Raw genomic sequence first — 21,488 nt, 5'->3', positions numbered from 1 at the left:
ATGGAATATTTACTTTGCATTCAGCGACAGGCCTTGGTGCAACTAGAATTTCTTTTTACCGGGGAACCACTTCAACAAAAAATCCTCTCTTTATATACTAAGAGACAGACGACTGCATCGACATGCCATCGACAGGTGATCGACTCTAGATCGACACCCGATCGACAGTTAGTCGATCTAGATTTAAACATAAAATATGATTGATCGCCTTAAACCGAGTCACACAGATCAATCTAAAAATAGTAACATTAGATAAACATGGCGGCTAAACAATGAAAATTATGATTTATATCACAATTATTGCTACTATAACATGTTAGTATTTGTTAAAACAATGTAAAAACCAGCACCTTAAGATTCAAATTTCGCGGCTATTCTGTCCTTGAAAGGAAAGGAAGTGACGCAGCTGTCAAACTTCTTAGGTACCAAAATGGCAGACTGACTATGTACAGTTTGAATTCAGTTAAAGAAGTGGATTTAAACCAAGAAGATTCAGACTTAACATGTGAAACTACGGTTATTATAAGTTATAAAAAACCTTTCTTTACAATATATAAAACCAGGTTAAAGACCATTCTGAATTTAGATCGAAAGTAACGAGAATAAAGGTCCGGATGGGGTAATTTCCTAGTGAACTTGTATTTCGTACATGATAAAAGAATGCAATTTTATAATGGTTAGCTACCCCATCCTGGACATCAGCACATCAAAATGTGGGTAAGTCATATATTATTGAAGTACTGATTCTTTAAGACAATGTCACTGTACCAGGGTACATCAATATGGAGGAAACATGCATGGGTAGATATGAGGGAAACGTGAATGTGTAGACATGGGGGAAACTTGAATGCTTAGATATGAGGGAAACATGAATGTGTAGATATGGGAGGAACATCATCACGGAGAAATATTCTGGAATTTTTAGATTTGGTTTAGATATGAGTAGATGCCAAAATGTTAAGATATGGCGGAAATTTGAGGTCATTCCTGAATGTTAAGATATGGTTGAAATATTAGTACGTACTCAAATGTTAAAATACTGTGGAAATTTGATTTAATAATATAAATATTAAGATATGAGGGATAATTTAATGAAATATTAGCCGTTTTTATTTCTAACTTAAATAACAAAAAGGAACTTGTAAATGATTACAAAAAGCCTTGAGCTGTCTAGTAACCATCTCTCGATATTGAAAATGATTATAAGATTGGAATTGAGAATAAGTTTGATAGCAAATGGCTAGGGCTATTGACTGATGATGGTATAAAAGGCTTTCAAAATTAATTTGTGTGCTATGACACATCTAAACATAATTTCAGCCGTCTGTCTTCCCTTACCTGAATGCATTGAACGGGCATGGGAAAGTGGACGACAGTCTTGTACAGGAAGTGCGAAACCTCGTGGCGCACATGGACAAGGAATTGGCTGGCAAAAACACACTATCAGGGGTAGGAAATCTTAGGATCGCAAAATTCAAAATTTATCTTTATTTTTTTAGTCAAATTTCAGCCTTCTAACAGTTTTCCATATCCATGAATAATATGTTTTTTCTGTATTTTCTAGGGATGCAAACAAATGGCAAAATTTATATTCAAATATTCGTTTAAATATTTTATTTTTTATTTATAAAATACAAAACTACAAATATTTAGATCCCGATTTTGAAATTTGAATACCAAAAGTTTGATTAAATATTCGCTTGCATCCCTTGTATTTTCATCCACTAAAACTGAAAAATTAGTATGAGTAGTTTAAAAGGGATACTATTTTGATAATGTGTAATATGTTTTGTACATATTTCAACTGCTTAATAGGAAGTTTAATGTGATCGCTAATCTTAACTTATGAAATGAAAATAACTGATGAATAAAAAGTGTAGTACATAAGTCATATAGTGTAGTGAATGGTTTCTTTCTCAGAGCCAGTTGACAGTAGCTGATGTCGCTGTTTGGTCAACCCTGTATCCAGCATTATCGGGAAAATTCGCTCTGAAAGGTAACAAATTGGTGCTTAACACACCATGATGAAGATTTCAGTGATGTATTCATATCTACACTCATCATGAATGTAGAATAATTGCTTGGTCATCCATGGTTTATATCTTAAAGATAGTGTATAATTAGTGCTTGGTCATCCATGGTTATATATCTTAAAGATAGTGTATAATTATTGCTTGTTCAGCAATGGTTATATATCTTAAAGATAGTGTAGAATTATTGCTTGGTCATCCATGGTTATATATCTTAAAGATCGTGTAGAATTATTGCTTGGTCAATAATCTAATGTAAAAACAAATCGTAACTAATCTAACTCAAATGTCATGTAGAGTTGTTGTTTGGTTAATAAATCTATTGTTATACAAGTCTAATAGTACTTAACCATCTTTATAATTCTAGACTTCTCCATGTTTCAGACTGGGAAGTTTCATTTACCAATGTGAAGACTTGGTTCTCTGACCTGAGCAGTCGTTCCGAGTTTCAGAGGGCTGTAAAGGAAGTGTGCGCGGGAGACACCTCCCAGTTGAAGAGCTCCCTTGCAAGCCAGCCAGCGCCACTCAGGGTTCCAGAGGCAGTGAGCTCCAAACAACAGGTCCAGAAACAGACCAGCAAGCAGAAGGAAGACACTCAGGTTGGTTATGCTAGACATATAAAATATGTACAATATAAGGGCATAATAGTTGCAGGGTAGGAGATGGAGAGCGTACACCCATGGGATTAAACAATAAAATTTATGCAAAATGACCTAAACGGATGTTTTTCACAATTACTGGCATTAGGGGTATTTCAGGTACACTCTTTCCCTGAATACCATTCTATAACCTCCATACTGCGTGAACTTGCAATATGCCCAAAGTATTTCTTGGTAACAACATTCTTGACAAAAAATGGAGCTTACAGACGTTGTCGACTGGCTTAAGAAAAAACTGAGATAAAACCCTCCTTCTGGGTAAAAAATCAGAAACTTCTGCCCGTTTGGCATCCAGATTTACAGAATTTGTCTTGTACCACTAGATGTTGAACCTCATCAATCATAAGTTCCTTAACAATTATGTATAGAAAACATATCATTTACATGAGTCATGCATATGTACTATATCAAGTTGTAAAAGTGTATATTACATAGCTATGTTCTTTGTAGACTAGTGAAAACAAAAAGATCGTTCATATGATGAAACTGCATAGTAACAGAAAACTTTCACAATAAACATTTGCTTATGAAATTTAGCAATCAATTGCATCGATGTGAACGTATCGGCTCCCCGAAGCTGAATGCCTTTACATTCATATGTGCACACAAATACTTGTGCGTATGAATCACTCGTGCTTATAAAACGCCGCCTGGCAGTTAATCCATTATAAACAAGGGAAAATAATTTTCTTCTAATTCGTTTTACTCAAACGTAGAAAATTATATTTCCAATGAACTTTAAGAAGAATCTAAGAACATTGTTCTAAAATGAAATGAAATGCTACACAGAATCCCCCCTGTGAAACATGAACCTATTTTACATGTATGTTATTGTTATGCAATGTCATGATGCCAATTTTGCCTGAGAAAGTATAAGCCCGGCCTACTAAGTCTCCTCAGACAGATGTGCTTTCGGCTTATTTGCACATGCTCCCATCTTCCAGGCTGCCCCTGAGAAAGAAGTAGCCAGCCTGGAAGAGTTATATTCAGCCACAGTGTGATCACTGCCCCATTTCTGTTAAACATGTAACCTAATGTAGGTGAAAGTTATGTAAGGACAAGCTTCCATTTCCAGGCTGCCCCTGAGAAAGTAGTTGCCAGTCCCGAAGAGGTCTCTTCAGCCACAGAGGCCTGGCTTACTGGCATACAACACTGCACAAAGCCTATGAAACGTGTTCATCCAGTGTATGTACTATTTATTTTATGTAAATTATCTTCTTTTAAATATTTGAAATGTTCAATGAAGTATCATAAAGAGGTAACCATTTAGGAAAAGAAATTTAATGTTGTGGTCAATAGGACTATAAAAAAGCTTACGTTGTTTGAAGGAAAATGTTCAGTTTAAAAAAAAATGCACATATGCAATTTCTCCCCAGTCTTCCGGAGAAGGGTCGCAGGAACATCCTAATCACAAGTGCTCTCCCTTACGTGAACAATGTGCCCCATCTCGGCAACATCATCGGATGTGTGCTCAGTGCTGACGTCTTCTCAAGGTTTGTTTCTTACATGTAGATTGTTTGATATGGTATTGTTTGTGCTTATAATCCATTCCATATGCCTTTAATATGGTATAATATTTAGCTTAACTAGAACAGTTGTATAATGCATGCATACATGTCATATTTCTGCAATGATTTTGCTCAGAAAATGAGGGGATTCTGACCTTGACAAGGGGATTTGGCTTTGATTTATATGTATACAGTTGAAACTCGATGGCTTGATATTCTAGGGGTGGTAAAAACACTTCGAGCCTCGAGAACATAGAGCCAAATGGGATTGCATACAGAATGTTATTTTTTTTATTCGTTACAAAACGTCTTGTTTACCTCGTTTGTTATTAGCTACGCTATCTCCACAAGAGAAGAGTATTTATTGGACATAGTTACACATCGTACAGTTCATAACATTACTTATTCCATACTTAGCAAAAAATATAATTTGATTTTTTTTATTTATTATAAAAATACATTTATGCAAAAACTACAAACAAGCAATTTTAAACAGTGAGAAACACAAACATTGCTTATAAGTTATATCAAAATGCATTGAAATTTATATATGAATAACAATTAGAGACAGAACATAAAGTGATGGCATGTTTATTCAAACTGTTAAACCATTTAATTTTGATAATAATTATAATTAAATCAAGCAATTTTTATTGATTAGCTCCTTGTGCTAAATGAAGCCAAGCAAACAAATCAAGGAGTGAGATTCTTACCTGAACCCGCGAAAATGACATAGACCCAAGCAAACAAAACAAAGTGTGAAATTCTTACTAAGGACAGCGAAAATGACATCGAGCGTGGAAAAATAGTGACCCTCAGGATATTGAGCCATCTGATATAATTTTATATGAACATAGAGTAAAAATAATATTGGTCCTTTTAATCTGATTTGAGCCAATGAGGGTATTGAGCCATGAGATATCGAGCCAACGAGTTTCGACAGTATAAATGAATATGTGTATGTGCGGTGCTTTCAAAGCTATTGCAGAGTCTGTGACTTTGATACTTTCATAACTTTTGAAGATACTGCCGACTACGTAACTACAACAGTGTGTATATCTGCGGCACAGATGAATATGGGACCGCTACTGAGACAAAGGCCATTGCCGAGGGTCTGACGCCCCAACAGATCTGTGACAAATACTCGGCCCTCCACAGAGATATCTACAAGTGGTTCAATATTGATTTTGACTACTTCGGAAGGACAACCACTAGTCAACAAACAGAGTAAGGAACTTTTTGAAATATTAACGATCAAGTTTCTTTGAAATTCTCAAGTTCCTACTCAACTGAGTTCACTATTTATATCATGTCTATATTGTAAATGGTTAAATTCTGGTTCTTTCATACTTTAATTTATTTATTATTAATTTATATTTTAATCAAATTTCCTGAATTAACTTCCTTCATAAAAATCGATGAGAAAAACTTAAAATTGTTGAGTAATTACTCAAGTAAATTGCTTTTTCTTTTAAAAAACAAAAAATTCTATCAGTATTATCCTTGACAGAATATAATTCTAACAGAGTAAATATAATACCATGCTTGGATGTATGGTGGTAAAATGAGTTAAGTTTGTGACTTAGTAATTACTCAATAATTTTTTATAAAACTCGGGCCTGATTGCTAATAATATTAACAGTTTGTGAACCTAACAGTGTCTTTTTATGTATGTGAACATTTGAATTTATCCCACTAAAACATGTTGAAATATCTTGAACGTAATCATTATATATCTTGAAGCCCTGGTAGTGATCATTGGCTCTTTAAGATTCCTGTTTTTAGGATAAGTATTTTTTCAAAATGATAATGATATATAAGAACTTATATTTTATTATTTTAAGGATTTCGATTTTTATTTCAGAATTGCACAGGACATTTTCTGGCAGTTACACAAGAAAGGCTTTATCTCCCAAAACAGTGTCGAACAACTCCACTGTGAAAAATGTGACAGGTTAGAACATTGATTGTCTGTTACTGGTATCATTGTTTAAAACTTATGCCTTGATATTTTCTCCTCTATTATGTCAAATGCGTTGAATGTTGGCAACCATTTGATATTTCATTAACATTAAAAGTTACTCAATGTTATGAATTGCCTGTTGTTAACAGATGAGATAAAAAGTGAAAGAAAAAAGTTACCGTAAATGACTGGGTATAAGACGATAGGGGGTATTAGACGCAGGGAAAAAAATCTGTGAAAAATCCGAGAAAAAAACTTTTAATCTATGTTTTTGGTTAAAAGACGCATAGAAAAAATGTCATAATCGTCCGGCATTTTAAGCCACCATGTTTGTTGACAGTGACAATTTTTATTTTTTTTCGTGAAAATGGCGATGGTTATCTTTAAAACCATACAACCATACTGTCGAGAATGAAAAGTTATGTTATGCAAAAAATATTTTGACAGTGCCCAACTTTGCTTTTTTATATGTAAGTTTGATTATTGTTTAATTCAATTTATTATTCAAAATAATATTGAATACCCTAATTCACAAGAGTTCGGACACCATAAATTAATTATTTTTTTCGCTCTCCGAATACATAGAAAACTATCATTTTTACATTTTATTTACATGTTTGTTTAACCTGTCTTTTTTCTTCATGTTTGCTTTTTACCACTTATTAATATATCCGTAGTAATTAATGGTCATAAACTTATTTATTACGCCTATAAGTGTAAATCCTTCATGAAGTTAATTAAAACACCATTTTATACATGCACTGAACTGAATAAACACATTCTATCGGCTTCAGATCAAAGAGTCACACTGTGTGACGTCACATAACTTACAGTTATACCCACGAGGATCTCGTGGAGAGCATGGACATCGCTATGCAGGATTAATGTTTAACTGTACGATTATTGCTTCATATAGTCTATAAGTGTGGTACAAGTTTGAAAGCTTATTGGCAGATCGTTTTACAAACATGCCATGTCGATGTTTTCTTAATCCCTTGATTGCCCTTGTTGTTTGTTTAATCCTCAAATAAATATATCACACTTCCTTTTCAACAGGCAATAAATCGTTTAGGATGGGTAGTAACTAATTAAATTGTCACAGTGGTGTATACGGTTAGGTAATCTAGCCAGGCATTGTAAAGATAAAAATCAATAATCTTCGTCTGTGAAACTTGGTAACTATGAAAGTTATGATTGATGTCCTTTGGGTGTCCGAAAATTAGGTACGCAAAATAAATTATTTTGGGAAATAATTATGGGTGTCCAAATATTTAGAGTGTTCGAACTCTTAGGTGAATTACGGTAACTTTAATCGAAAAATATTTTTGTTGAAATTATAAACGTCTTACGATATACCGTATCCCGATCTTCAACTGCCGTTTTAACCCGTATATACTCGATCAATATGACGCGAGTAACATCCCTTTCTACATAAATCTAAACAAACTCTCGGCATGAAATTGACCTAAAAAAAAAAGTTCAAAAAATTGTTACTGGGTATTATACGCAGGCATTTTTTTGCATCAAAATCTGAGGGAAAAAAGTGCGTCTAATACCCAGTCATTTACGGTAATGTAAAAGGCATTTCTGAATTAATCATATTGCAGGTTTCTTGCGGACCGATTTGTGGAGGGCACCTGCCCATTCTGTAGCTTTGATGACGCACGTGGAGACCAGTGTGACGGGTGCGGCAAATTGATCAACGCTATCGACCTCATCCAACCCAAGTGTAAACTGTGTAGAAACCCGCCCATTGTACGCTCCAGTGAACACCTCTTCCTAGACCTTCCCAAGGTGGGTCATGATCATTTCAAAATTGCTTGAAATGAAAGTGTTTGGTACTTCATAAATACAAGTTTGTATTATCATGAATTGAAACTTGTAAATTTCCCTTTGTTAGGTAGAACAGTTAACATCTAACATCTTTTAAAGATTAGGTTTAGTTATGCCCCTGAAGGTGAGCAAATTTAAATCTCACTGTCTCTCTGTCCGGTCGTCCGTGTCCCGGCTGAAACTTTTTTAAATTACTTGGTTCATGTGTTTGATACATAAAGATGAGGTGTTGCGTGCAACACCCACGTCCCAACCTCAAAGGTCAAGGTCACACTCACAGGTTTATCATCATGGATTGCTGCTTATATACATAAACAGTATAGTCTGTAAGCGTGTCATGAACGGAGTGATTTTAAAATTACTTGGCCCATGTGTTCTATACATGAATATGATGTGTCAAGACCTGCGACCCTACTTTAATGTTTTGAGTCAAACTTAAAGTTCAATCTTTATGGAATGCTGCATATAATATGCACTTAGAGTATCAGCATCCGGGCTATAACTTTGACATGCACAGTTTCATTTAAAAAAAAATTGGCACATGTGCAACCCTACCTAGAAGTTGAAGGTCACACTTACAGTTACAGGCTGTTGCTTTGCCATGTACTTAGATATTTTAAGATTACTATGCACATGTGTTCGTTACATTATGATGAGGTGTTGTGTGCAAGACCCAGATCCTTACCACTTACTGCATCAGTCTTTCACACTTGACGTCAACTTTATGGAGCTGACATTTGCATTTTGTTTATGATAGCTCTTCCTGAAAACGTTGGATGGCACTTCATAGGCATTTGTCACTTTCTGTGACAGCTCTTAATTTTTGTTAACTTGCAATATTAACAAAGTTTATACAATAAATATGAAGGACATGCAAAAATGATGAAAACATTTAACCATTGTTTCGTATCATACAATACTTGTGTTTAGTTTAAAAGAAGACTTAAGTGATATCCCATACAAAAAAAGATTTGCCAAAGATGCGTTTAAAGGGCTAGATGGCATAACAATAATGTTGCACACAAAGAAGGAATTTCTGTTTCTTTAGAATTAAAAAAGATATTATTTGAGAAAAATAAGATAAAGATAAAGTGAAGGTGGTATTCATATATTTATGAAGTATATGCCATTTGTTCTCATGGAAATTTATGCTATCATAAATCCTGTTTCATGCTGTAATTTTTCTTCTAATGTAACATAGTTCCTTGGTAAGGTTGGTGAAGGTATAATCCAAATTAGTTGAAACTTTCATAGATGGGCTTTACTTTAAATGAAATAGGTATTATAAGGGCAGGTAAGAAACTAATGTGATTAAAAAAAATTGGTAACTGTACCATTTCCACATCTTTTCAACAATAGTATATTACTTGTTTTTCTTTTAGCTGCTTTCTTTATAGCTCCTTTAGTTAGCATATCCATTATCTGTTACCTTCAATAACATCATTAATTCTCTGTAGGTTGAGCCCAAGTTACAAGAGCATCTGGATGCCGCATTCAAGACTGGCACATGGACAAACAACGCCAAGGTGATCACCAACTCCTGGATAAGGGATGGCCTCAAACCCCGTTGCATCAGTCGAGACCTCAAGTGGGGCACTCCTGTCCCCTTGGAAGGGTTCACTGATAAGGTAAAGTTAAAGTCCCAGTTTGTTTTAGTGACGTAAACTTATTAAAGTGTATATATTAGGGATGCAAACGAATATTCGATTGAACGTTTAGTATTCGAATGTTAAAATCGGTATTCGAATATTCGATTATTTTTTTCAAAAAATAATGATATAAACCTTGAGTCTTTAGGGCAGTTGTTGTGTTTAAAATTATATTGTCTTGTTTTTACAACAATACGCATCTTGTGCCTGAGGCGTTAACGAGATGACAATCGAGTGTGCGTAATATGTCAATTAGGGATCGATCGTAGGGTACTATAAACAGTGTCCATAATTGTAAAATAACTGGCTGTTAGGAAGTGACATCAAACAAGTTTAATTGATTTTTAGTTCTTTTAAATGACCATGCCAATTAAGAATTTAAGGAAGCGGCCTTCACACCCTCTTGTCAGTTTGCCTGCCAATTAAGCTGAGCAATATTGCTCAAATCGGTGATTGATATTATACGCTGAAAGTAGATACCACTCCATTCCTTCAGAATATATGTTCGCAAAACATTATAAGTTAAACTTATTATTATTATATATTAGATTTGTATTTCTTAACAACGTAAAAGATGCCAGCCACATCTGAAGTATGGACTTATTTCACGCGCTCTGTTGACAAGAAATCTGTCACGTGCAAACTATTCAGTGTGAGGTTGTCGTACATGGGCACGACGACTAATCTCTGGAATCACGTGAAGGCTAAGCATCCGAGTTCTCAAAGTGAAAGCAGTAAACAGCAATCAATGAAAAAGTTTACCGTTTCTGGTCTTAAACATGATTTGTGTTCTGGGTGCTTTGGGCAAACACTGCAGCTGGCCATCAAGCCGGCATTTGCTCTCCCTGATGTCAACAGGGTCGTCTCCAGATGTCGTGAGCTGGTCGGGCACATTAAACACTGGACTACATTGACGGCCGAAATGCGCAAGCGCCAAGCTACTCTAAAGGTGCCCAAACACGAGCTGGTGCAGGATGTTACAACCCGATGGAACATCACGCATGCTATACTGGCCCGGCTGAACGAGCAACGCCGCGTCCTGTCCGACCTCATGCTGGACACTCGGGTTACCCGGAAGGCCGACGAGCACCTGTCGTTGAAGGACGGCTGAGTGACGTACTCAGTCATTTGACTGAGACGACTTCGTATATGTCAACGGAGAAGAACGTGTCATGCAGTGAAGTTTATCTCATCGTGACAAGTCTTTTGGACAACACACTCCGTGCATGCGAGGCTGATTCCCATGTCGTCAAGGAAGTGAAGGGTGTTATTGCTGCTGAGCTTCGTCGCAGCTTCCGACCTTCGAACCATGCCACCGCCACATCCACCCTAGTCCTTGCCGCTCTATTGGACCCCCGCTACAAAGACCTGGACTTCCTGTCAACGGAACAGCGGCGCTACACGGAAGACGCGCTCGAGAGTAGATTGGACGATGTTCCATTTCGGTTGCCAACCACGACGAGAGTGCGTCAACACCCTCCAAACGACCCCGTCTTAGCTTCATGGTTCCAAAGACGACCAAGACGGCTAACGACGAGCTGCGACGGTACCGGCACGAACCTTCCGACGAGGAGGCCACTCCACTTGCATGATGGAAAAAGAACGAGGGACGCTTTCCTCGCGTTGCACATGTTGCTCACCAACTGCTTGGGATACCTGCGACGTCTGTGCCATCAGAAAGAATTTTCTCCTGCGCCGGAATCATTGTTAACAAACTTAGAAACAGACTGTCATGTGATATTGTTGATAAGATAATATTTCTGAATAAGAACAAGGCCATCATATGTGATGATTTTATTGATGAGTGATTTCATTGAATTGTATGTGCTTGTTATGTGCTTGTTATGTGCTAGATATGTATTTCATATGTCGATGTAATAATATTCGACACGCTGCTATGTCGAATATTAATATATATTAGTATTAGAATATTATATTAGATATATATATATCTATATATATGTATTGTATACAATACAATACAATGCAATGTATTGTATTGTATTACGATAACACTGGAAACATTCGACAGATAAAGAAAAGGGTATCATGGTTTATAACTAAAATTAATAGATAACTATAACTTTTTAAAGATTCAATTTTTATCGAATATTCGAATATTCGATCGAAAGAATTACCGAATATTCGAATATCGATTTTTGCCATTCGTTTGCATCCCTAGTATATATCCAAATGACTTCTCTAAACCTTATTGACATTTTTAACCACCTGATGATGAAAAAAATGCATTTATTGCAATTACAAACAGACGCTAGAATTCTAAATTTAGCACACAATGTCTCTACAAAATTTGCATATCATGTGACTTTCTTAATACAAAATACTATATTACTTTATATATCATATTTTAACTAAATAATTAGTTAATATACATTTTTAAACAAAATAATCATACTTACACTGTTAATTTCATAAAATATTTCGATTGAAACCTAAAGGGAGTCAATAATACAATTGGTATTGACATATTAAATCGGCGATTTTTCACTAAACAACATTGATAATTTTTCATTCCAAAATGCTTGCATCACATTTATTTTACAAACAGGTGCTTGATTTCCTTTATGTGAAGTTTCATTTGAAAATGTTTAGTATTTCTCCAGTCTAAAACCTCAAAAAGAGTCCGGAATCAGGCAACTGTCCAGTACTGTTTACAAAGCGCTATGCTTGATTTAGTGATACACAGATAGTATTTCCCATACATTTCTGTTTAATAAAGCATCGTGTGAACCTCAGGGTTTTATCAAACATTATCTCATAATGTCATGATTATATACCCACTTTAATTTTTTTCTCTTAATATTTAACCCTAAAAGAAACTACCTTTAAATTCAAAATGAAATACTGGTACAAACTATATGTTATTTTATTTCATAATTAAAATTGAGTAGTTAACATAGATGGATTATACAGAATTTAAGAAAACAATAGTGTTAGTATGTGATACTGATGGGTTGCAGGTGTTCTATGTGTGGTTGTGTTAGTATGTGATACTGATGGGTTGCAGGTGTTCTATGTGTGGTTGTGTTAGTATGTGATACTGATGGGTTGCAGGTGTTCTATGTGTGGTTGTGTTAGTATGTGATAATGATGGGTTGCAGGTGTTCTATGTGTGGTTGTGTTAGTATGTGATACTGATGGGTTGCAGGTGTTCTATGTGTGGTTTGATGCCCCCATTGGCTACATCTCCATCACGGCAAACTACACAGAGCACTGGCAACACTGGTGGAAAAATCCAGACAACGTGCAGATGTATAACTTCCTGGGCAAAGACAACGTCCCCTTCCACAGTGTGATATTTCCAGCCACATTGCTTGGAGCAGATGACAATTACACAGTGGTGAAGCACATGTCTGCTACAGGTATATTCTGCATGTTCATGTATGTAAATGCAGTGTTGTGATTATGACAGTTCCTGCCAATCAGCTAGGAGCAGACAACAGCTATACTGTGGTGAAACAAATGTCTGATACAGAAATAAGCAGGTATGTTCAGAAGGTACACAAGAAAGACCATTGATGCAAAGCATCAAAGGGCGCCGTTTAATAGTTTATGCATTTGTTATATGTTGAAAAACAAGGAATGTCAAGGCCAACAAGCATATTACAATGCATCGAACCACATCCATGAAATTCTCAAAATATTTGTAGTATTCTGCTTAACAACATAGGCTAAAGCATTGAAATTGAAGAGTTTCAAGTTGAACATTTCATTAGGGGTGTGGTACATTAATGAACACGACAGAATTAGGGTGCTTGTGCACTGTACTTTTTGTCATTGCCACCTATCCATATACCAAGTTTTATTTCAATACCATGAGTATTTTGAAAGTAATGCTCTGGTCAAGAAAAAGAGGCAAAGGGCAATAATTCTGTAATAAGCTGAAATACAGCTACAGTCATTGTGCACTGCACTTCCTCTTGTTGTGCTTTACCATTGAATGATGTTTAATGAAATTCCAAAAAGTAGTTACGGACAGGAAAAGGAACAAAGGGAATAACTCTTGCAATTCGCTGAAATAGAGTTATTGTTCTTGTACACTGCAGTTCTAATTATTTAGGGGGAGGGGGCAGTCACCATGCTGGAATGACAACTTGAAGGGAAGAATAAGTTTCCTGATTATGTGGGAAATTCATCATGAAGAAGTGACATGAAATAACAATTTTTGTAGCAAGGTGGAAACTCACTAAACCGGACAAGGTCCGGACTGAGCAAAATTTCCGGTTTAGTGAGGATTTGATGTACGGAGTAAGTTTACTCAAAATATTAACTGAGTTAACCTTTAAAGGGAAGTCGACGTTTAGACGGAGGTTGAGACATGATTAAAGCACATGCAAAAGTGATAAACATAATTAAACATTTCTGCGTTTTTACAATCATCTTTTTTCCAAGTCTTAAATTAAAACAACTCGCGTAATTTAATGCTTGTTAAGTATGTTTGATAGTTTAATTAACGCAACGCTCTAATTTGATTCAATCATAGAAGTCTTTAGATAAAATAACCCTCCAAAATGATCACTTAATAACCGTTTCTAGTTCTTTACTTTCTGCAACAAACAAATTAATGTTTCAATCAATTTTCTTTTCACAAGTTGATTATCGTTTGATTATCGCGTGGCAGTCAATCCACAGCGCAATCATCATTATCGATTACCGAGTTAACACAACATCACAGGTGCAATATTGAACGACGCACCGGCTGTCAAAACAAAGTGACACGCGATTCGCGAATTCCTAATACACAAAATCATTTGACATGTTTGAACAAATATACGTCCGGTTTTGTGAGGTAAAATTACGTTGACAACTAACAAATTTTCTCGATTTTTTGTCCGGTATCCGGAATTCCGAGGTTCCGGTTTTGTAGGGATTATTTTACATTGAAAATAGGGGGAAAAGGGGAAAACGGGGACTCTGAAAAAAGTCCGGTATCCCGAGGATTCCGGTTTTGTGGAGATCCGGTTTAGTGAGTTTCCACTGTACTTTAATAAACATTATCATTTCGTATGAAAGTTACAAACATAAATAGAACATATAATTATTGAACTGTTAGGCCACAACAAATTGATCATTTGTTCTACGGATTTTGCAAAAAAAATGTAGGAGCGAGCGAGCGAAATAAAAATAAAAATACTTTTTCTTAAATTTAAGGCAAATCAGAGGCGAGTGCAAGGCGAAAAATTAAAAAGTTACCAAATTTATCATACAGTGTATGTAAAGAAATGCTTATTAATTGCAAACATAGGTTCAGTTATTAATGAAAAGGTTTTGATTGTATCACATGCAAATCTGTCTCAATATTTAACAAATGGCAATAAGGTCCAGTGCTTTACTATTAACTTCAATTTAAACGTGGATTTATTGTAAAGACAACATTCCTCATAGTAACATAATTATTAATTATTTGAAGACCAAAAAGAAAACTATTGTATTCATTCCGTAACTTACTATTACAAAAAAAAACATTTTAGACTTGTAAGAGTAATTCATGATTTGAATCAGGTCTAAGTTTGAACCTCTTGAAGCACATGATTAAATTGTAGTGACTTTGACATTGCAGAAGATCGAAAATGTAAATAACACAGAGAACATATCTAAAAAAGACACTGTGGATTAAATTGCGGGACAACATAAATGAAGCAGTATCAAACAAATCTGCAAATGTGGCACCAGTCTTTATATTAGAGTAGGTGGTGGAATAAAGATATTTCCCTTTAAAGAACCCTCCTTTACCCCGAACCTATGGTTTATAGGTCCGTGCCTTGAAAAAGAATATCATGACGGCCTCCATAGCTTCAATGCCCATAAGAAACAGGCCACTTTAATTACAGGCCATTTTATACAAATCGATCAAAGAAAACAAGTGGATAAAAACGGAGAATTGAGAAAATTAAAACAGTCATTTTACTTATAAAAGGTTTTATTTATTGGTTTTACCGGGTTTTTTTTATACTGTCCATGTGTATGTAATGCACTAGTCAATTGTAACCACGCCCCAAGGTCCGGGGAATAGCGGGGACTTTGACATTCGGTCCAGCCAACCCCGGGTAAATCCACTGCATTCACACTGCACTGTGGGGCCACCTGGAAGGTAAAAACTTGGCCCATTTCCCCGACTATCCCTGGTATACCCCAGGACCTGGGGGGAGGGGGCGAGGTTACCGTGGATTGACTGGTTCGTAAATATAATTTACAGGCTGTTTCTAAAACATTTACAAGTCCTACTATTTTTATCTGTTTATAACGATTATGATTAAATGAAAACTGAGAAATGCATTTTAGAAAATTTAAAATATAACTCACGAAAACATGTTCAATTGTTGTAAGTCGTGTGTCCGTGTATTTTAATATAAGTTTTGCACTCAAAATTTGATTTAGTTATTATTTAACACAAAATTTTGAGTACAAAACAATGAATTACTTAAAACACAATAAATAATTATTGCTTTCGACTCTGTGAAACTGTTGTTGTTTACTGAAGACTATAATCCATTGACTTTGACACTGATTTTCATTTAAAATGTGTATTTTACATTTAAAAAAAATTAATACCGGAAATAAATAACAACGGTGCGTCCTGCAAAATATTCCCGACAAAAAAGACTGTCAACAAATATCGGCTGTTTTGCGGTTACCCGGACCTGATTTTGTCCTGACACGAGGAAATTTTGCTCGCGAAGAATGTAAAGCATGGAAATACCTTCAAAAAAGGCGAAGTCGACGTTGAAGGATTAAATTCTTAGTAAAAGAATTTCAGAAAATAGAGGAAATTCAGAAGTAAACAAAAAAAAAAAATATGCGCGGCCAAATAGTAAGTGCGGGCGCAAAAATTTTTTTTTTTTTTTTTTTTTTCGCTTTTCGAATTTTAGGTGCAGCAAATCCGACGAACAAATGATCAATTTGTTGTGGCCTTATATAAAAAGAGAACATTGTTTACTAGATGAAATGCATTTATAACATAACATGCCTTGTGTTTAGCTGTTTAATAATACTAAAATGTATGAAATTGGACAAATTGCATAAAAAACTGGTCAATGGAGTTATAATGTTAACTTCTCCATTTACATGGTAAAGAAGAGATGAAAATGGATGTTTTTAGTTGATAGTGATATTAACACAAAAATAGCATGTGTCTTATAGGACAATGGCAAATTTTTCAAATATGATAAAAATAATGCATACAAACTGAATATGTATCAGACTATGCATGAAAGAAATAATACTGTTTCTATTTTCACAAAGGTTTTGAAATACAACAATGCACATATAAGCATAAATAGGCCAAATATGCACAAAATAATAGTAAACAATGTGTGAAAGTGATACTGAACACTTAAAATAATTTCTTTGTGCATTAAATGAATATATACCAGAAAAGCAATACTAAATCAAGTCCAAAATGTATAATAACATGAAGAACACCCCTTTATGAATATCTTCATAACAAATCAGAGTACATGTAAACAATAATCATTTATATAATAAGTATCAAATGTGTCTACTTTAAAGTGTGTTTTCATTTGCATTAATTTAATATATACAAGAAAAGCAATTATAAAAATCCTTAAATGTATAAGAAACTGAAGACAACAAAGAATAACACCCATTTATGAATATCTCCAAAACAAATCAGAGGTCACCTAAACAATAATCATTCATACAATTAGTATCAAATGTGTCTAGTTTTTGTGTGTCTAGTTCATTATCTTTAAATGAGCATCTTTAAAGTGAAACTCTTATTTGAAATCAATTCATATAACAGGGCTTCCATTAAGAATTTGAAACTGGAAGTATCAACTTCCTGTCCATCAATTTTGGAAGTTTTACACTGAAATGTGGAAGTTAAAATCTCCCGAATACAATATCTTTTTCCACTATTTTTTAATTAGAATGTTAAAAATCAAGTAATTTGTAACTTTAACTTGCCAAATTCAAAGACTTATATTATAATAAATCATTTTATCTTAAGACTGATTGAAATTGTGACCATAAAAGTAATATTGACACAAGGTTTGGATATTTTGAACTTCCAAGCTTTCTACTTTGGTGGTTTTCTTCAAAATTATGGAAGTTTTTGTTCTTCCTAGAAATCAGTTTTGAAAGTTTTAACCCATTTCTAAGGAGTACTATACTTCCAAACTTCCTTTAATGGAAGCCCTGCATATAATTGTATTTATAACACACATCAAATTGACTGATAAAACAATAACTACTTACTAAATAATGTATTTACTGAAATATTGTTTATTGATTTATAACAAGCTTGTGACCCAGTTTATAATAGCAGAAAGCATGACAAATATTAAATGATTGGTGATTGCTAAAAGATTTACTGTGGTCTACTATAGTATCACAAGGCAGAAATACCATGTTTAATGTTCATTCTTATAAGCAAATCGAACTCAAAATCCTTCATTAGAAACATTGTTGTTGACATCTATCAACCCATTTTGAAAAATCAAAACAATAATATTAATTGTGATAAGTCTTGTTTGGGAGTAAGAGTGCATCTTTAAAAATAGTGTGTGTTTGACAAATGAGACAAAAAATTTAAGTTAGGAAATAGAAGTAGTAATTATTCATAATACAAAACAACAACAAAATTGACAAAGCTCAATATAACAGGAAATCTATATGAAAACAAAAATCATTAAAGGCCATAATCATTTAAACTGAATTAAGGTATTTAAGTAATACACACTTTAATAAAAGCTTTCACCGACAACATAGTTATTATCAAGGTACACTATGGGACTTTTATCCAAATTTTGAAGATATTTTATCGTGAATTAAAAAAGTTATTTAAGTTTCATTACACCCAACCCCAAACTCCAAGGGCTACAAAGAGCGACAAGTAAATATTTTGTCTATATTTAATTTTTGTTTCATATTATCAGAGCTTTATAATATGAAATAAACACAACAGTTTCTGGTGAAATAAACTTCAGTTAACAGAAAACATAAGTTCAACAGCATTATTGATACACATGCAAAAAAATCATTTTGATTGATCTTGTGAGTCTTCTGAACAGAGCAGTATTTCGATGTTTGAAAATATAAAGCAGTTTTATAATTTCATAAAAAATAATAAATAATAAGACAACCTGCTGAAATCATTTTAAATATTTTCTATGATGTCTAATGAACAATTTAAAAGACAATTTATGATAGTTTACCGTTCAATTTTGAAGAAAATATACATAATGTCATGTAACCATACATTTTTATAGCTAATAAAATGCTTAAAAATCAACCCTTTTCTTGTAACCCAGGTCCAGGGTTATGCCGGGGATAGCCGGGGAAACGGGCTGTGTTTTTACCTTTCAGGTGGCCCTGCAGTGCCGGGTGAATGCGGTGGTTTTGTCTTCGAGCAAAAAATAGTGGGGAATATGCCTTTCCTAGGCTCTCTGGGGTGTGGGGGCATATGGCAGGGATTTGACCATCAGTTCGTCCGCATAATGCACCAGTCAATTGTAACCACCCCCCACCACCGCATTCACCCGACACTGTCCTTTTCCCCCGCTATCCCCGGTATTACCCCGACCTGGGGGGAGGGGGCATGGTTACAATTGACTGGTGCATAAGTAGATGTAACATGTATATTTATAATAATATATAATTATAGTACATGTATGTAAAAATATTAACACGCTGTCTTAACATTTAGCAAATAAAAATGATTTAAGAATTCCAAAGATAAATTAAAAAACAAACATTTTTGAACACATCAACGTACAAAACTACTCAAAGATACTTACATACATAGCCCTTTGATACGAATATCCCAGTTCCATGCCGATTGTTGACATTCGTTTTTTCGACAGAAAATCTTCTCTTACGCGTAAAATTCACTTATAATCCATGTTTTACTGTAATGACTCAAATTGTTAGGTGTATCGTAATCAACTGTCAGTGTGCACTTTAAGTGTTTACTTATTTTAAACGTATATTCATGATAAAAATCATCACCCGAGTTTCCAGCTACTACGATGTAGAAACTCCATTATTGACCTATGAATAGCGGGGAAATACCTTCTGGTTCTAAAAATAGCAACATCCGGTATGTGTTACAACTCGGGGACAATCGTAATAAAATTTTACTAATGTCACCTTCAACAACTTAACAAATAAAGTTAGGTGAACATTTAATTCCAATATCGATTAGATTAAAGAAAAAAGATTACCTCATGGTTTATCAATGCAGTAAACATAAAAAAACAACATAAAACATAATTATTCCCATTCACATAATTACCGGTCCACACATTTTACATTTCCGGCACATGATATTTCAGACATTTCAGGTAACCAATCGGAAAACGTAAACGAATCGGGAACAGTTATTAAACTTATTTGTCGTTCTTCCGAAATAATGTTTTGAAGATAAATTGAAGACTATATATTCAACCATAAAAAGCCCATGCAATCGCCACCCATTTGCATTTTTTAATCATTATTAAATAACAGTAAAACCAAACTGTTAACCAACTTAAAAACCGCTCCTACCACTAACTAAAATAAATTCCCATTCCATAATAGGCGCGCACTTCAGTGCGGCGCCAATAATGGTAAATGCAGTGTTGTGAATGAGATATTTCCCACCACTCTACTGGGACTAGATGGTAACTACACAGTAATAAAGCACTTGTTTGCTACGGGTATGTTCAACATGTACATGCTGGTTACTGCAGAGACTGTTATATCCTCATTCCTGCCACTCTGCTCAGAGGCCACAACTACACAGTGATGAAACACTTATCTGTTATATTTAAATGCATAATGTATATTGTAGAGTAAATGCAATGTTGTAAATGGTATGTTTACTGCCACTCTACTAGTGAAGCACATGTAGGATACAGGTAGGTTCAGAAGTTACATGTTGGTTAATGCAGTGTTGTGGACAAACATTGCTTGGAGTAGACAAAAACTACACTGCACTAAAGTACAGGGCTGGTACAGGTAGGTTTTGTATGTACATGTCTGGATATGAAGTGTTGGATATCTTATTTTTCCTGCATGGTAGTAAATGTATTGCGTTAGTGTGATACATGATTGTTCCCAGGAAACTTAAAGTTATTGCAGTTTTACTGTACATGATTAATGTTGAAGTAATTTGCAACTGCTTTAAACACAACGAATGCTAAGCAGCTAAAAAAGTATGAAAAAGAATAAAACATCCATATACCTATTTGATTATACACATGTTCAATGAATTTTGTTTTATGTCCCATTTGTTGTCTGTTTGTAGAGTACCTGAACTATGAGGACGGGAAGTTCTCCAAAAGTCGGGATACAGGTGTGTTTGGGGACCAGGCACGGGACACAGGGATTCCAGCAGACATCTACAGATTTTACCTGCTCTATGTGCGCCCAGAAACACAGGTGAGTGGTGCAGGGTGGGTAGTGCAGGGTGTCTAAAATGACTGTTACCAGGCACAAGACATGTTGACTGCAGCGGGCATCGACAGGTTCTACCTGCTCTTTTTGTGCCCAGAAACATATGTGAGTGGTGTTGGGTGTGTTTATAGAGTGTTAAAAGACACAGGGTGGGACACCGGGATTCCTGCTGACATCTCCATATTTTTACCTGCTATGTGCGCCTAGAGGTATTTACTGCAAACTTCGCATACAGATACATGGGTGAAAGTTTTCCGGCATATGCCGGATTTTCCGGTTTTTCCTGATCCAGAGGGGTCGTTTTTCCAAATCGTGTAAATCCGTTGAGATTTTCAGAGGGGGGTAAGGGGGTATGACCCAACTCCTCTTCCGAATTTCGATCATATTTTGCAGAGGTCAACAATAAGTCCGATTTCACAACCTCCATT

At 35.0% G+C, this 21,488-nt stretch overlaps 1 protein-coding gene across 1 annotated transcript in view; it reads left to right on the top strand.

The window, feature by feature from the left end:
* Positions 1–1,325: 1,325 nt before the first annotated feature.
* Positions 1,326–21,488, top strand: part of LOC128243569 (methionine--tRNA ligase, cytoplasmic-like) — a 36,492-nt gene continuing 16,329 nt past the window's right edge. Inside the window, exons 1-11 of the mRNA XM_052961416.1 lie at positions 1,326–1,449; positions 1,921–1,996; positions 2,415–2,629; positions 3,765–3,874; positions 4,066–4,182; positions 5,221–5,424; positions 6,062–6,151; positions 7,768–7,954; positions 9,451–9,621; positions 12,812–13,025; positions 20,912–21,045. Of these exons, the coding sequence (XP_052817376.1) occupies positions 1,411–1,449; positions 1,921–1,996; positions 2,415–2,629; positions 3,765–3,874; positions 4,066–4,182; positions 5,221–5,424; positions 6,062–6,151; positions 7,768–7,954; positions 9,451–9,621; positions 12,812–13,025; positions 20,912–21,045 (1,557 nt within the window). The 5' untranslated portion in view covers positions 1,326–1,410. The remainder of the gene's footprint in view (positions 1,450–1,920; positions 1,997–2,414; positions 2,630–3,764; positions 3,875–4,065; positions 4,183–5,220; positions 5,425–6,061; positions 6,152–7,767; positions 7,955–9,450; positions 9,622–12,811; positions 13,026–20,911; positions 21,046–21,488) is intronic.

The sequence above is a fragment of the Mya arenaria genome, chromosome 8, assembly GCF_026914265.1.
Source record: "Mya arenaria isolate MELC-2E11 chromosome 8, ASM2691426v1".
Lineage (NCBI taxonomy): Eukaryota > Metazoa > Mollusca > Bivalvia > Myida > Myidae > Mya > Mya arenaria.
This window is presented reverse-complemented; position numbering and strand designations above follow the sequence as displayed.